General features: G+C 43.5%; 1 protein-coding gene across 1 annotated transcript in view; it reads right to left on the reverse strand.

The window, feature by feature from the left end:
- Positions 1-18,330, reverse strand: part of LOC138582072 (ras-related C3 botulinum toxin substrate 2) — a 215,088-nt gene that overhangs the window by 103,315 nt on the left and 93,443 nt on the right. Inside the window, exon 5 of the mRNA XM_069653020.1 lies at positions 15,301-15,460. Coding sequence (XP_069509121.1) covers positions 15,301-15,460 — 160 coding nt within the window. The remainder of the gene's footprint in view (positions 1-15,300; positions 15,461-18,330) is intronic.

Genomic DNA, 18,330 nt, shown 5'->3' on the forward strand with positions numbered 1-18,330 from the left:
AAGAACCACAGTGACACTGATCTAAGATGGTTTTTCTTGCAGAAAGTAAAACCAGCCAAACGTGAGGGTGATTTAAATAAAACTCTCACCCAATTAGAACAACGGTGGGTTCATAGACTGAACACTGTACAGGCAGGTTTAAATGTCTCTGTTGAGTGGAAGTCTTTCCTGTAATCTTGTATCTTGTCATTTTTCTGACATGAGTCATTGATATACGTGTCTGGGTACCATTTGCTATGAAAACGTTGCACAGACTGTGTTCTTCTTGAAATCATACTACCGTCTGAAAGTCACTCATGTATAGCAACAGTGTCACTAGTGAGTCTTATGTAGATTTATCCATACTTAAAACATTACATTGTTTAGTAACGTGTTTGCGTTTTCTTTTATGTTCACTAATGATCCATAGAGTCTCCTTGCTGTCAATGTATCCTACACTGAGGTTGCATGTGTCATTGAATTGTGCTATGGGACACACCTATATGTAACGGGCACTTCAATTGTATGGCGGAATGAGAAAACATTTTGGGTCGGTCTACACGGTGTACCGAACCGGCTTTGGGTTTCAGCTCGCCACCAATGAGGCCCCCACACACCCCCCCGCCTCCCTCCCGTTTGTTTGTTCCCTAGCGGCCCCTCCTTTTTTTAGGGCCACCTAGGTTTTTAGCCTCCAGTTGCCATGACAACCTTTTGTAAACAAATACACCAAAATTATTTTTTCGGATGCGTACTGCCATGTAGCATATCCACTTTAGTTTAGTTTTATTCATTGTGCCCCATTTCTTGTGGATTCCGTGGCTCCATTGACCGATCGCTCCGGCGGTGTTTTCAATATGGCCACCGTATAAATGCCAGCGGGGCCCTAGCAACAGTGTTACTAACACTCTGCCGCCAGGCCCCCACATTCCCGTCTGACTCAGCAGCCGCGAGTCAGCACCAGCAACGCCGCGCAGAGGCTGCACGCTCTGACATTTGGAGAGGTAACTGCTACTACTACGGCCCATTTTCTCCCTTCTGAATTCTGTGACCCAGGCGCTCTCAAGGCTCATTCTGAGTTTATTTTCACTTTTTAGCTGTGCAAGCTGTGCAGTGTTTTTTCGCCGGAAAACTACCCTGGAACTGGCTTTTTCAACTGAAATGCCTCCATTGTGAGGTATGAGACTTCATTTTTTATGTATGTTTCCATGATTCATGGATAGACTAGCGAGGGACCGTCACTAATCGCGCTTCCCTGCTTTCTTCTCTCTTTTTGTCTTTGTTTTGGTCCTGCACGATAGGATAATACAGAGACCAGCCCTTGTGGCTCTTGCATCTCTAACACCTGACCTGTGAAATTCATTTATTCACAGGTAAGCTGTGTGTTTCTTTGGAATTCTCTATTGATCGCACACTTGTCTGATTAAGTCTGTCTAAATAACTTCCCTGCTCATACTCCTCCCTGACCATAGTCTCCTCTCCCTGCAGCTTAGACGTCACTTCACGCAGAACCCCGTCCTGATGAAGGCCGTGTTAAAGATGAGGCACACCTAGCCCACCGATAAGTGGCTGAAACACCTGGTGTAGACCACTCCCTTAACTTACAGCAGATCCATGCTGTTTACACAAGCTGAATGATTTTTTTGTGTTTTTGTACAACTGTTCTTTTTGTGTCTTTTAATCTGTCTTTGAAATATGTACACGACATTATGTGAACCTTTCGACAAATCCTAAAGTTGTTTTGTTTTCTGGTACACACACACTGTGTTGGAGTTCATTCCAAAAATGTTTTGGTATGGTGTGTGTTAAAATGTACTATGTTTCTCTATTGTTCTGTGAAAACAAACTTTTCTTGTGATGTCTTTATATAAAAAAAAAAGTGAGATTCATCTCCATAAAGCAACAGTGAAGAGTTATTCCTTTTATATATTTGCGGAGGTCCACAAAAACTTTGCTTGGGAGTATGAGTGTATGAGCATAGCGCCATTCGACCTATTCATTTGTATATTTTGTTTTATGCTATGGGACAGAGACACTAAGAGCATCCTTTTGTTTGGATCGCAAAGTGGCTCAGTCGTAGGAAAACCTGTGAAGACAAACTCTCCACTCCGTGCCATGTTTCACACGTTTCCCTACACAGAGCAGGACTGATGGCAGGAAATAGACTTTGAGGATTTCACCGCTCAGTGCATGGATTTCAACTCTCTGCATCAAATCGTTGATGCCGGGATGCCTACGAACTATGCCACCTTGTTTGCATGTTCATAGAGGAGGCAGAGTCCATAAGGATCCGCTGTAATGGTGGCTTCCAGTCACTGTGTTGCATGCAGAGGGTAGTGATACTGTCAGAATGGTCGCACTTAAACCTGGGGTTGGCTAACAGGGGTGCACTCATATATGTCCATGTCTCCATAACATAAAACACACATTGTATTGAACCAAGGATGTGACACCACTTTTTGAAAGTAAATAGGCTGCATTTTATTACAGACAAAATTCTGCACAACAATTCTGATGAGGACCCACATGCATCATCGGTTACCATGACCTTGACCCTAGCAGCCCTGCCGACCCTCCAGCTGCCTGATTGGCTTAATGGCTGTCTGAGCTGTCCCAGGGTTAATTGCAGAAAATCCAATGGCCAGTCAGACAGTCCAAACGCCCAGGCCTGGGAAATAAATCCACCCAATGGGTCCACCACTGCCATCCTCACCTGCTTGGCCTAATGGATGCAAGTTGACCCCTCAACCCACAACCCGGGAAGAAAATTCATAGTTGATGTTAGTTCAACATTTTGGCCCGTCAATAATGCCAATAAAATGCAACATTCAAATAAACACAGTATGACTTAGCAGAACGATCTGCCAACCATTGGAAAGATCGATAAATTAAATCCGGTATCAGGTAATAAAATTGTGGCAAAAATGTCACAGGTAAAAATAATCGCTGCAAAAATGCGTGGATAGATGACTATCCAATGGGACTGACTAATAGAAATATCATTCATGTAACATCTCAAGAAAGAAACTCTTAAGAACATTATCAACTAAGCGCTACACTTCTACAAGACTTGAACTAACAAACTATATACTATTAGATTGACAAGGACAGTTTATGATTAAGGAGCTATTTCACTTCTCGTGACACTTACTCAAAGAATTCAGATAGCCTTGAAAAAGACTGTGAAGGTCGAAACACGTCTTGACTAGGCTAAAATTTAGCATGAAAGCCCCAAATAGGAAATTATTAAATGAACTGATTAAAATAATGTATCTATGTTTCATAAACAAGTGTTTTTATATCAATAAATGTGGGAGAATCCGAATTTCTTTTCACTGAATAACTTGTATAATGAGCTCCACATGATTTACCGAAACACCTCCCTTTTTATCGCTGAATTTAAAATTCGTTATGGCATAACCAACGTTTTTATTACGCCATCAGCAGCTCTTATTACAACTTATTGACAGGTTGTGGTGTGGACAACATTTGATATTGTCTATTACTTGTTTTGGCTTTTTAAAGAGCTTCACGCCCCCGCATTGGGCACCCTTTGGCCCCCCAGCGCCACAGTTTCAAGAGCACTGTTCTTGCCTGACTAGGCCCATGGCGGGCTCTCCTGCCAGCGGAGCAGTGAGGAGGCGAGGCAAGGCTCTGAAATCCCCCGGGCAGGGTCCAGGCTCACCTTTACGCCCTTTGCGAAACAGGTGAACTATTGGACACACTGATGTGCGCCCCTCCCCCGCTGAGATAAGACGGACTAAGCATCTCTCACAGCTGCACCAAATCTCATCATCTCCTGGCGCGAGACAATGAATGATTGTCAGCCACCTTTCTCCAGCGAACCTTACAAATATGTGCTCGCGCCGGCACATTTGCATATTAATTGAAGAAAAAAAAACACCCTAGGCTGAAATGATGTTAACTTTCTCAGCTGGGCTTGCAATATTCGGGGAAATATTGCAGTTCATGCAGCTGGGCATCTTTACAAGGCATCATCCCACGTGAAGGGGAATCATGACACGCTTTGACGCCGCATTCCACCACAGGCTTCATTCTTACCCAACTCAAGGATACTCGGTTTATCCAGTGCTGGTCATTGGGCCGGCTCTCGGCGGATCTGAGATCCGGCACCAGATATGGATCCGGATCTCGGGATCCGGGCAGAGTCAGCCGGCCAAGCCCATGAACAAAAAAAAAACAAAAAAAAAGCACCCGCGAAGGCAGCATTGCCTTTTACCGCGGCTTTGGCACTGTTGTGTATTGCACAATGCTTGCTACATGTACAACTGATTCCTTTCAGTTGTACATGTAGTGAGCATTGTGCATTACACAACAGTGCCAAAGCCGAGGTAAAAGGCAATGCTGCCGTCGCGGGCGCAATTTTTTTTTTTTAAAGTATTCCAGCATTGCTCGTTGTCCACTACGAGCCCTGGCCCCTGTATGACCACGCCCCCCTCGGGCTCCGCCCCCCCAACTTCTCCCCACCCCAGGCCTTGTGTTGTGGGATCCCCCACCACATTTTTTCCATTTCCATCACTGGGTTTATCAATACCTGGCGCAGAAACCACTTCGTCAGCTCAGTCATCTGACTGCAGGTTGCACAAAGCTCTCGGTAACCACCGCTTGAGTCGCTCATCAAGCCTCCAGGCTAAAAGCCATACGTCCCTGGCAGGGCCGGCCTTAAGGGCAGCAGCACCCTGTGCGAATTGGAGCCCACCCTCACCCACCGCGTGCCCCTGGTTAACAGGGGGCGGGGCGGAAGGGGGCGGGACCAGGATGGGCCACTTTTTTCTTTTTTAACCTCCTCTCTTCGGCGTGGAGGTTAAATATGGAGCGTTAGCACCCCATTGTCATTGAATGAGCCCGCCGCTGCGTGTTCATTCAATGACAAAAAGGTGCCTACTGTGCCTTTTGCCTCTACGCAAGCTTGGGGGAGCCCTTGAAAGACTCCCCCGAGCTGGCGTGGTGATGGGCTAATGGCGCCTTTTCTTATGAAAAGTGCCCGCGGCGGAGGGGCGCATGTAAATGCACCCGCTGCCGCGGGCACATTTTACAACAAAAGGCCACTTGTTGCGCCTTCTCCCGCTATGCCAGCTCGGGGGAGCCCTTGAAAGACTCCCCCGAGCTGGCGTGGCGGGGGCTAATGGCGACTGGTGGGCCTGGCGCCCCGGGCTGTTGCCCGTCTCGCCCCCCCAAGGCCGGCTCTGGTCCCTGGAAGCTGTGGTGATGAATGAGGGGTTTTCCAGTTTCAAATAGAGTCATTAGTATCCAGGGATCAAAGTCTAATATAACTAATGGTATCTTCAGTTCAAAGTCTCAAGAATCGTGTCCTGGGTGCTTTTCCTTTCTCCCGAGCCAAATATAGAATGGACTCAGGCCGGACAGTCAAGCGCTGCCAGTTACCAAAGTCTCAGCTACACACAGCATTGGTGTCTCTGAAGGTCGTTAAGGAGCTCTGGTTGCAAACACATTCCTTGATCAGTGGCAGGGCCTTTCATAGGCCTGATGGAACATTTCCAACTCAAAGAGCTCACAAAATACCAGTTACTTTGGTTAAAGTGAGCAACACAAAGTGCTCGTTTAAAGATGTGTTTATATCCATAATGTCTACTATCTTGACATGCAAAAAAATAAAGTTGCTGTAAGTCACTAATCAAATGTTTTCAACATCATGAATAACAACGAGTGGGAAGTTTGTGACAAATAATCTGCAAATCTTTCTTTGTTTATTACACATCTTATTTTATTACATGTCTTAAATCACTGAAAGTACAGTGGGGTAAATTAGATTTTAGAGGTTGGCATTATCTTGCATTCTGGCGCCAATAGTTTACCAAGATACAAAATAGGTTGTGTCCTGCACACCAATTTCTGAAATATGTTAAATTCTGTTTAAAGTAATTAGATGACTGTCTGGGTGCAGGGCAGAAAACCACAGTTCTGACACTAACAGCTGTTACACTAACACATAGGAATACAGTGTCCTGAAGTAATGGACACTCCTGTCCCATGCACACCTTCTTAACTGAATCCAGTCAAACAGTAATGAAAACAATACAAGTTGTTTATATTGTCACATTTTCGATGGCTATTCTGTAAGTAGTCTTCATCAACATTCAAACATAGAGAAAATACTCTCTACAAGAATGTGTTTACAAATGATTTAATCAACAGAAAATTAGTTCAAATTGTGAGCTCAACACGATTCGGGCTATGCCCTTCCTCAGGAGCAATTATCTTTGATGAATTATATTTCTTCACAAAGTGTGAGATGTCTAGGGGGGTAAGTACACAATGAACAGCATTCCATACTATCAGGTCGTTTGCCCATTCTCTCTGTTCAAAGATGTGTTGCATCTCGAAGGCATACATAAACAGGTTTGCATAAAAAGGTGCCATTGCTGAACCCATCGATGTACCCGAGGTTTGTAAATAATATTTTTAGTTAAATCGAATGTTTGTACACCTCGATTCCCCACGGAAACGGTCTTGAGGCCTTAAAGTGGATCCTATTACAGGAAGAATCGGTACAACCTAACAAAGTTTTGATTCCTGAACTAACAAAACTAATATTGTATAATAGTTACTTTCGATTTAACAAACAATATTATCTACAAATCTCGGGTACATCGATAGGTTCAGCAATGGCACCTGCCTATGCAAACCTGCTTATGTGTGTATTCCAGACAAAAAACATCCTTGAACAGAGAGGATGGGCAAACAACCTAATAGTACGGAGGAGGTACATTGACTACATTTTCAGCATCTGGAGAGGTTTGCCAATGGAACTCGAAATGTTCTTGACATATATGAATTCTTGCCATCCTAGAATACAATTTACCCTTGAGACAGGGTCACCAATACATTTTCTAGATGTTGAAATCACTCTCAGTGTTAATGCACGTACTACACCAGTCCCACGAAAATCTATTGATGTTAACAATACATTATATTTTACCAATTTTCATCCACAACACATGCAACACTTGTGTATAGGCATGTTATAAATGCCACATCATATCATATCATATCAAGAATAATCTACTTCTAAGTCAATATATGAGGATCAAACGAATAGTCTCCGATAACACTACACATGAATGTGCAGCCACTATGATCACCAAGAGATTTAGGGATAGAGCGTATCCCAAACACATACTGGAAAAGGCTAAAGAAAGGAGTAACAGCTTCAGTAGAAACACACTGCTACAACCCAGAATGGGGAAAGGAGAACCCTAATTAATTCACACAACGAAATACTCAAGACAAGGAGCACAAATTAATAGAATCCTAAAGAAAAATTGGAAAATAACCAGATTGGATCAACAACTAACCACATTGTTTCCCAAGGCACCCATGATAGCCTATATAAGAGGCAGAAACCCAAGGGATAACGTGGTAAAAGCAGAAAAAACAGAAATGAGAGGGCAAACACATCTACGTAAACCACGTTTTCTTTCCTCCACTGTAATCATTGCAACAACGTACAAAAAGGTGACTATATCAGACACCCATGCACAGAACAAAATATTCCACTCAAGAACTTTGCCACTTGTGATTCAAAACACGTTATCTATGGTTTAATTTGCTCATGTGGGAAGTTTTATGTGTGCCAAACAATCAGAAAAAATAAAGAAAGCATCACTGAGCATGAAGCTAACATCAGGAATAACAATCAGAAAACCCCTGTGGCCAGGCACTATACAGCAATGCGACACACCATTAACCAACTAAGATATTTACTGCCTGATTCATGGAATTATTTGCGCCAAAAACGGGGATTTGTGCGCCATTCTGCCCACAAATCCCCATTTGTCAAACAGGGATTTGCGGGCAGAAAGGCACACAAATCCCCATTTTCAGCGCAAATAATTCCATGAATCAGGCGGGTAGTGTTAGAAATAGTGACAACCCTGACAAGAGGTGGCAATCAAAGTACAATGTTAGCAAAGAGAAAAATGTACTTGATTCATAGATTGGATGCCATGGACCACAATGGGTTAAATGAAAAATTCTCACTAGTACCATTTTCATGAAAATACTTGCAAACTATAAGGTTGCGATGACTAACTACTTAAACTATTGAAATTGCTAATCCAGGAATGAGTATACATTTTTATTTATTCTTAATAACAGAACACGTGTGCAACAGATTAGGTATTAACAATATGGCATTAGATGTGATTCCACCCAAAAAAATTTAGACTGATGAGTTGTTACAAGTAAATTAATGGAGATTGTATTTGATCAGACGTTGTACATATGTATCTCTACACTGTGTATATCTGAAAAATGGCATTGAAGTTGCAATGAGGAAATTCACTGAAGAAAAGAGAAATCACTCAACTGAGTTACAACCATACTACGTATACAAGATTGTCAAAGTTGGCCCTTGATGTAACATTATATTTGGACTGATAAGTGTTTAGACATCATGTTGACTGGTCAGCAATGGGGTTAGTACAATATGTGATCATGCGAGATTATACCTCACTGATTTCCATGCAGTGGGTTGAATTACTTAATGATAACCACCTACCCAGATAAATTCTCAGCAGACATCCCCAGTTTATGGGTAGACTACTTATTATGAGTAGGCAAGAATGAATGCTATACAGCATCTTCCATACAGCCACCAGATCAATGTGGTTCACAATGTACTGCCTCGGTTCCTTGAGATTAGGCGCATACGTCCAATGCTTGCTATTGTCAAATGAAAGAAAAAATGACATTGTTGACACAGTCAGCATGACATCATGACGCTCCTGCGTCAGACATCTGTGAAGCTGAACAAATAGCGGCCATTTTGAGCCACTTGCGTTATGCAAGATGGTTCATACGGGACCACGGACAACTGCAATAAGTAGATTTTGACTTTTTCTCAGACTGTGTACAAAATACACTAAGGCGACAAAACTGACTACGTATATAATTAGACACCGCTGTAATGAGACTTTGCAAATCAATAGATTAACACATTCTGGAAATGCTGCGCTATTCCAGATGAGTAATTAATCTACCCTAACCTTTGCAGATGGACTCTCATCCCCTGCTTGGATTCCTGAATTACATCTTATTGGTATGTGAAAATTGTGTTATTTTCGCAAAGATCATAGATACTTAAAAAAGATTTAAATAATCATTGACAGACAACACCTTACAGCCTTCGCAACTGTTTTGGATGGCATGTGTTACAGATGCAGAACGTTTCCTGAACTATTTGCATGCGATAGTGAAAACCTTCTAGTGGATTGCAAATTCATATACTTTGAAGGCATGCAACTCTATAGGCTGACATATATTGACAATACTATGGATGTTACATCAGAGGAAGTAATAGTTCCTAATTCTATTTCTTTTTCAGTTCTTCGATCTTGACTTCAAATATTGGAATAAGAGACAGGCTCATACTGTGGAATAGTCTATAGCGTGACTGCTCATCCACATTTGCATTAAGCACATTTTAATATATTGTTTTGGACTATAACTAGTTGGGATATATCATAGCTACTCTGTAGTACTCTGTTATAGGTGCATATTGGACCATCTTCTGAGTTCTGTGACAGTAATGGACCATACTTTGCAGATAAGGACACTCCTTACCTTCATCAACCCATTATGACCATTATGCCTTACAACCTGTTTTTTGTACTCACTATGGATGTTACATCAGAGGAAGTAATAGTTCCTAATTCTATTTCTTTTTCAGTTCTTCCATCTTGACTTCAAATATTGGAATAAGAGATATCTCACACTTTGTGAAGAAATAGGATTCATCAAAGACAATTACTCTGAGGAAGGGCATAGCCTGAAATTGATCAAGCTTACAATTTTAACACATTTCATGTTGATTAAAAAATTTGTAAACAAATTCGGTTAGAGATTGTTTTCTCTATAATTGAATGTTGATGAAGACTAATTACTGAATAACAATCGTAAATGTGACAATTTAAACAACTATTATTGTTATCCTTACTCTGACTGAATTCAGTTAAGAAGGTGTGCAAGGGACGGGAGTGTCCATTACTGAAAGACACTGGGCCTCATTACGGGGCTTGCGCTAGCCATGCCTGTAATAAAGGCATGGCTGCTGCCAGACCCGTGATTTTACCCACACCCGCAAATGGGCAATTACGACTCATGCCGATGTCAGCGGACCCAGTAATTGCCCATTTGCGGGTGCCGGCAATAAGGGACTCCCCATTTGGCCCTGTAGGGCTGAATGGGAATGGGAAGCTCGGATGCACCTGCACCGGTGCATCCACGAGTTTTGCTCGCGGGTGCCGCACTGCCCGCCAGTTCGGACATGTTGGGCAGAGCGAGACACCCAAACACAACTCGTAGTATGGCGGTACAGTAGCAACAGTGCTGGTAGCAATATCGGTGCCGTTGTTGCCTTACCGCCATACTTACAAGGAGGCCCACTGTATTCCTATAACCCATAGTTTACCATTCAGGATGTGAAAATGAAAGGCCAAAGATATTCTTTTGGCTTAACATCTTTCGATAAGGATTTGAATTTGAAGGAATGTTGTCAGGTGGCTTTATTATGCATTTCTTTTTTTGTAAGTGAACTCTATACAACATTATTACTGTAGACCTTGAAATCCAACAATTTGAGCCAAAGTTTGTGATCCTGGTCACCCCTCCCTTCACCCCCACTTAACACCCATACCCCCCCATGTGTCTGACCATCCCACGCCCTCCTTTTTGATTGCAGCCATAGTACAACTAGTTCCTGTTTTCCACTTCCACCACTGTTAGTATCATGATGACATCACAAGGAATTGCAGAAAAGAAAGGCCGAGGGCCACTTCCTGGGTAACGCATCCCCACAGGAGGCATGAAAACCACAAAGCGTTAATAAATCATGCCCTCAAATGCACTAGTCCATGGGGACACTAATTCCCAAGAGGGATCCCTAGTCGTATTTTGGTACACAGACCTCGCCCTAACGAAGGACTATGAGCCTGAAATGCCTTGGCCAAAACCAGGTCTCCTTCCATTTAGAGCACAATGCAGCCATATTACTACATGAAAGCATCTGACCGTAGGACTTCTTCTGGAATAGCGATCATTTCCTTGTTGGACGTTTGACGACGACATGATTTATGAACATTTATTGGGGTTCATACCTCCCGTGAGCACACTCTACCAAGGGCGTGGCCCTTGGTCTTTCTTTTCTGTTTGGATTTTCCTATGCTTTGCCGCTGCTATTTGCTGTAGGATCAGAGATCACGCTTCCGATCCTGCCAGCGCCTGTAGTCCAATTTATGACCAGACACACAGGTCACTAGGAGAAACGTCCAACCCATCCCTCCCTGTATCGAACTGCCAAACAGGAAATATACTTTCAAATATTGGTAACTGAGACACAAACTCTGTATTGAAACCGGGAAGTAGATGAACATTTCTGAAAAACAAGATAACCCTTATCAGCCATATAAGGTCACATCTCTGATGCCCAACGCTCCACAAGGAGCCAGGACCTTCCCAGATTAGGGCTGCAAAAATGCAAAAAAGGAGGAAAAAAAACAGGAAACAGGAATTCGAAAGGCGCCCGCTGGCTGTGGATCATCAACTTTTGTGCAATTCAGAAAGGGGCTCAAGACCCTCGTCTTGAGGGAGCACCTTATTCAGGTACCCTAAGGAGCCCTGATCTTAGCTGCCGCTGAACCCGTCTCCCCCACAGTATCCGCTCCTATTGCTGAACGCTGGTGCCCTCTAACTGCATTCCTATTACCCCATTGCCGTACAGCGCTCCGCTGCTTCTTGCAGCTAGGCCCGCACACTAGATGGATATAGTTATATTTAGGTAAAGATCTATCGTTTTAAAAAAATGGCTTTACAGAAAGGCAGAATCGTGGACGAATCAGATCGCAGGAGAGAAACTAGAAAGTTCAAGTAATTGAACATTCTAATGGATGTCACTGTCAGGGATGCGTGGATGGCTATGAGAATAAGATGTCGCACAGAAACAAAGCGCGACAGCAATGGTTCCTGTGAGAGCTAGCAGGGTTTCCAGCTGAAAAGGAATCCCACTCTGTCCTAAGTGGGTTGTGCAAAGACGGGGGACAGGACACATGTGCCTGCTCAGTCGCAGGGCCTCGCAATTGTGGGGCCCTGTAGCCCTTCTCACCTCCATCACCTCCCATGTCATCATGTTGAGGATGGTGTCACCAGGACACCACCCCCCAGCACATCAAGCAAAACCTTGCAAACGTATTTCTGTGTTCAGACGTGCTTGCAAGTGGGAAGATATGTATCAGAGTTGGGGGATGGCAGGCACAGCAGTGGGTGGGGAATGGCTCATCACAATGACCCATTGTCCCTTACAGTACGTCCCTAAAGTAAGTGTTGGGTATCAATAATCTCAATGTCGGTGCCAAGCAATGGCTACAAGCAAGTAATGTTATTACACTGCTTTTTGAATGTCTTGAACAGAACAGCTTTAAAACCCATTGGAGATGGTTAATACTCACATTACTTTCCCCATCCTGCCTGGAACAATAAAACTATAATCATGTATACAAACTTGGGGAGCTTTTTTGATCACACTCTTGAACCTCCGCAACGTTTTTCAGAAATATATATATCTTAATGTGTTGCAATGGTGTGTGCAGGAAACGAAGACCTAGAGTTCCCCCACTTCGTTTGTCAAAATTGAGAAAAAAGGTTCCGCACACATCTATCACTGCGCCACTTGAAATAATAATCAAGAATCATATAAGTTTGCTTTTTATTGCATTATTCTACATGTTTTTTTATTCTTTTTAATATTTATAGCCCATGTTGATGACACGTGTTTCGGCACTCTTAGTGTGCCTTTTTCAAATCTGGGCAATATTTTCTCCACAGGTTACTGTCCCAGTTTAACAAAAATACATGAATATAATTTTCATAACTATTACAAAAGAGTGCAAAAGAAAACATATTTTTCAAAGGAATACTTCCCAACAATGATCAGAATGCAAAATAAAACATGTTTAGCATCACACATTTCCATCATATAAATTAAAGTTATCACATACCATTATGACGACCGCTTGTAGGGTTGAAACATACGTAATGGTAAGTGTTCTCAGAGAGAGAGAAAAGGGGTTGAGAAAGACAAATAAGAAGAGAAAAAACAGAAAAAAACAACAACATAAAAAAGGGGGTTAGTGCAATTTTCCTTCAAAAAGTTCCATTTGTTTGCCAATGTGATTAAATGTAAATCTTCTCAAAATAAAGCTTACCTATCTCTTGGTGTTCAACAACTCTCTAATAACGTAGTTTCAGCATATGAAAGCCGGTTTACCAAGAGATAGGTAAGCTTTATTTTGAGAAGATTTACATTTAATCACATTGGCAGACAAATGGAACTTTTTTAAGGAAAATTGCGCTAACCCCCTTTTTTATGTTGTTGTTTTTTCTCTTTTTTTCTCTTCTTATTTGTCTTTCTCAACCCCTTTTCTCTCTCTCTGAAAATACTTACCATTACTTATGTTTCAACCCTACAAGCGGTCGTCATAATGGTATGTGATAACTTTAATTTATATGATGGAAATTTGTGATGCTAAACATGTTTTATTTTGCATTCTGATAATTGTTGGGAAGTATTCCTTTGAAAAATATGTTTTCTTTTGCACTCTTTTGTAATAATTATGAACATTTTATTCATGTATTTATGTTTAACTGGGACAGTAACCTGTGGAGAAAATATTGCCCAGATTTGAAAAAGGCACACTAAGAGTGCCGAAACACGTGTCATCAACATGGGCTATATATATTAAAAAGAATTGAAAAAACATGCTGAATAATGCAAGAAAAAGTAAAACTTATATGATTCTTGATAATTATTTCAAGTGGCGCAGTGATAGATGTGTGCAGAACCTTTTTTCTAAAACTATAATCATACTCTTTGTTTTTGGGTTTCTGTAAGCAGTTGTCTATTGTGTAATGTGTGCACTTTTCAAGTTATCTCTATAAAAGAGTATTGTTGTTAAAGGCAAAACAATATACATACTTGTGCCAACCAGAGATGAGAAAATGCAAGGCCAAGTGTCACAATTGCAGATTGGACTCAAACCCTTTCTTCACTATTTCACTATCATTGGCACATCATTCTGTCTCATTGAACCTTGTCTGTCAAAAAAGGAAGGCCCTTAAAGTGAATCAATTTCATAGTGTACTATTCAAAAACTTAAACATGGTTATATAGAATATAGTGTGTGTCCATATTTATCAATTAGAACAATGTGGAGCAGAGTGGGCACCACTATATGGGTAAACAAGTGTAAATCGATGATACTGTACAATTATTAAGTACAAACCATTAAGCCAGCCATGAACATGGATGGCTATAGATACATTTACGTCTATTTGCAGTCAACATTCATAGTTTTCATGTGAGAATAAATCACATGAACATTCGAAAACTGTGGTTGAAGGCATTTAATTAACATGCAGGCAGGCTGTGTTTGGCCAGTGCGTTTCGGACCAAACAGGTCCTTCATCAGGGCGAAACCTGGCGTGTGGAGTAGCCAAGTGAACCACCCATACTGGAATGACTGTCTAAAATGCGGTCTTGCGTGAACATTGGCCAAGTGAACCACACATAAAAGATTAGATGTGCAGGTTGTGGCCTGGTAAAAGGACTTGGTGGTTGTGTATGCAAAGTTAGGCATGCAAACCAGGCCCCAATAAAGTAGCCAGTCAATGCTGCATGCATTCTATGAATAATGCATACAATTCACGCCTACTATGAATGTGGAATGAAAATACATGAAGTACTCCACTACCGGGGTGCAATCATTACTGAGGACTTTCCCTCACATATCAATCACAGTGACCATTCCTCTATTGCCCATCAGAAATGTATGTGTTGCTTGGCATGCCCATGGCAGCCCAACCTATAGCTCTGCCACCAGACACACAACCATGCCCACTTAGCCACCAACCAATGTGCGTGGGCAGTTGTGCACTTGCTTTCTAGAGGGATACTATGCAGGCTTCGGGAGGATAGCTCAGGGGCAACACACTCGTCTTGGAAGCAAGACTACACGGAGCAACACTGGTTCGATCCCTGGGTCCGCGCTTAGAAACCTCTGGGTATTAAGCGTGTTATAAATAGCCAATCACAATCACTCGTGAGAAACTGCAGGATGCAGAGGAAGCTTAGTCTATTGTGCCCAAGCCGACCTCACCAAGAACTCTTTTAACCTAACCCATAGGTATTGAGTAGAGAGGAAAGGCATGATTTCAGAAATCAGGGAAATCAAACTATCACAGGGCGTTCAACAGGATACCCAGGCCCCAGAGACACCACAGAGGTCTCACCTATATCCTTGGCGAGTGCCAGGCCCTGCGGGTATGTGATGGGGGAGAGCTTCTTCTCCTTCAGCCGGTCAATGGTGTCCTTATCATCACGCAGGTCCAATTTGGTGCCTACTAGGATGACAGGGGTGCTGGGGCAGTGATGTCGGACCTCCAGGAACCACTGGGTGGGAAGGAAAGGCAAATGGTGTGAATAAGAGGGCAGATAACCAGTACTTTCCCAAGCAAAGGGACAATGCACTCCTGCCTCCGCAAGCAGCTCAATGAAACCATAGCATTAGGAGATGAGCACTATACAAGAACAACATAACACAACATAGGTTCACAAAAGCAAGCTTGCTCAGTCATTGCGCGCCCTCTCTGCTACCGCCCAGGTCTTGGTTGCGTCCCTTCTGCTGCTGGGATTTGGACTAGCCTCTGTGACCTGTGACGCAGGATGCATGCATGCTTTACAGGTGGAGATGGGTTGGAACAGCAGTCCATTGGGCTTGGTAGCCAGTGCTGAAGCTGTATGAAGGGCCTTGCTACCTCTGATGATACGGCCAAATGGAATTACCATTAATGAATGACGTAAAGGTCGTTTGCGCGTCAGCAATTCTGCCTAGACCGTTACCACTCCACTATCACATTTTTTGGGGGTGTATGGGTTCCAAAACCCATAATCAGGTGGAACCATGAAAGCATGGTATTTGAAATACCAACGGTTTTACCACTACCACCAAGCTTGTAATACCGCTAGGGAATGCCCACTGGATGTGGTTTCTATGCTGGAGGGTACTTGGGGGAAGAAGGGCAAACCAAACGTCATGGCACCCACACCTCCCCCCGCAAGACCAACATGCAGCATTGGCGGCCCAGCCCAATGGCATCATCACCTCACATCATGCTGGGGGTTGCAGAGCTGCTGCGCACTGCACAGGTCTTTCAGTTGTTGGCAGACAGAAAGCCAACAAGAGCATAGTGTTTTGTTCTGACAGATGGTTCATTGCACAGGTGCCTCTTTTAAGGCCATTGCTTCTAAATTGCCTAAAGAAGATGAGCCCCCTTCACTGCGAGAATCTTGGAAAGTGAAATGCTGCTGCTGATGCTTTCTCTCGTTTTCAGTGGAAAAGCTTTCACATATTGGGGCCAGAGGCCGGAGGGGTGGTGACACCATTCACACCAGACCTTTGGAAGGGGAGGTGACACCGTTCTCACCACACCTTTGGAAGGGGAGGTGACACCGTTCTCACCAGACCTTTGGAAGGGGAGGTGACACCGTTCTCACCAGACCTTTGGAAATTTCGCCCCGGCAACTAAATGTCCTAGTAGTGAATTTACAGTCATAATCATCGAGATAGGAGGCATGTCGCTATGATTTCAGGTGATGGAATAGCTGGGTCCATTGGAGTCGCTGGGGGAAGACACAGTGATGGGTATTATCCTATGAGCATGAGAGCACGGGGGAAGATGAAGGGCCTGGGCAGAAGTAAAGGTGGCAGCAGTTACCACCATAGCAAAGGTGTGCGGCAGGGACCTGCCTGCTGATGGTAAATGGGGCTACAATGGGAGATCAAATTCAAGACAAAGGCTAGGAATGTAATTGGCTGTTCTGGAAGGGCTCCTGCGCAGCTCATATGGAACGTGCAGCGATGATTTCAAAAAGGGGTTATTCAGAAGCCCCTTTTTTTTGCTGGCATTTTCTGCTGTCACTAGAGTAGGTGTGACAGTGCTCAAGAAGCAGGATGGCTCAATGGGTGGTTTGACAGACCAGAGTGGCAAGGGAACATCAGTTTCGCTGAAAGTGAATGTGAAAAACGTTTTTATCCAGTGATGGCCGCTAGAGATTACCTGCAGGTGCAGGCTGCAAAGTGACGGTTCCATGTGTTAAAATCATGGCAAAAATGGCCATGGACACAAAATATCGCCGCAAAAAGGCAGTGGTTTTGTTGCTGCAACCCATGTAATGGATGCGGGGGATACCCTCGCAACCCCCGGACCCGTTATACCATTTAAGTGGAGCGGGAGACCCCCCGCAACCGCAGCTCACCTTAAATGGTATAATCGGGTACACCTTTACCGGGTCAAACCACGGTCTTTGCCACGATTATTTGCACAGGCGATATTTTTGCAGCGATTCTATCACTGCATACCAAAGTGACAGAGCACTGCTCTTACACGAAGGCAGGGCAGCATGAGCAGTGCTAAGAAGTAGGCTGGGTCACATTTAGTTTCACCCACCCTGTTATGTTTGTATCAGCATTGTAGGCAGGGGTGGGCTGGGAACCAAAGAGGCCCTGGAAATAATCTTCAAAGTGGCCCCATATTACACATTTTTAGCAAGCCCCCAACCCCTTCCTTATGAGAAAATGTGGAAATAAAATACAAAAGAGGTCCAGGGTGCAGAAGCCTACGAGGACATCTCCAGTTCCCTATAGGCCAGTCCACCCTTGATCGTAGGCTATAGCAGCAGGCATAGGGGACGCAGCAATAAAGTAGAAGGATGGCTCTTGGCCTGTTATATTCGCTCCAATTGCCGCCTGGGCTAACCACCACAGGGAATTCCTCTATCAGTCTTCAATTAGCTCAGCTGTCCCCTTTGTCAACAATGGAGCAGGGAAGAATTCCCCCTCACCCGCTTCCCCGCCTCCTACAAAGAATAGCTTGAAGGAACTCTGGTGGCAGAGGAGATGAATGGAAAGCCTTAAGGGCCAAAATTGTTTCCGCTGTGTGAAACAGGACCAACGGTATGGAGTGAACTTTTATTGTGTCACAAATGGACACCTCGAGCGAATCGATCCAATTCATAAATAATGAAACCTGAGCCATTGGTAGCTAGGGGAGGATGCCAGGCTCTGATGCACGAGGACTGCAGGTGTGTGCAGAAATTACATCAGCCCCTGGGCATCCCTTCCTGTGGCCGCCATCTTGGTGGCAGGTGGAAGAAGATTCACCCTTATAATGGGGGCTTCCCTCTCCAAACACGACCCTCTAACAGTAATAATAAAAGACGTGTTGCTGATTCTAAAATCAAGCCAAGCTATAGTGTCTTTT

This window comes from Ambystoma mexicanum, chromosome 3q, assembly GCF_040938575.1.
Source record: "Ambystoma mexicanum isolate Mex_15411 chromosome 3q, UKY_AmexF1_1, whole genome shotgun sequence".
NCBI lineage: Eukaryota > Metazoa > Chordata > Amphibia > Caudata > Ambystomatidae > Ambystoma > Ambystoma mexicanum.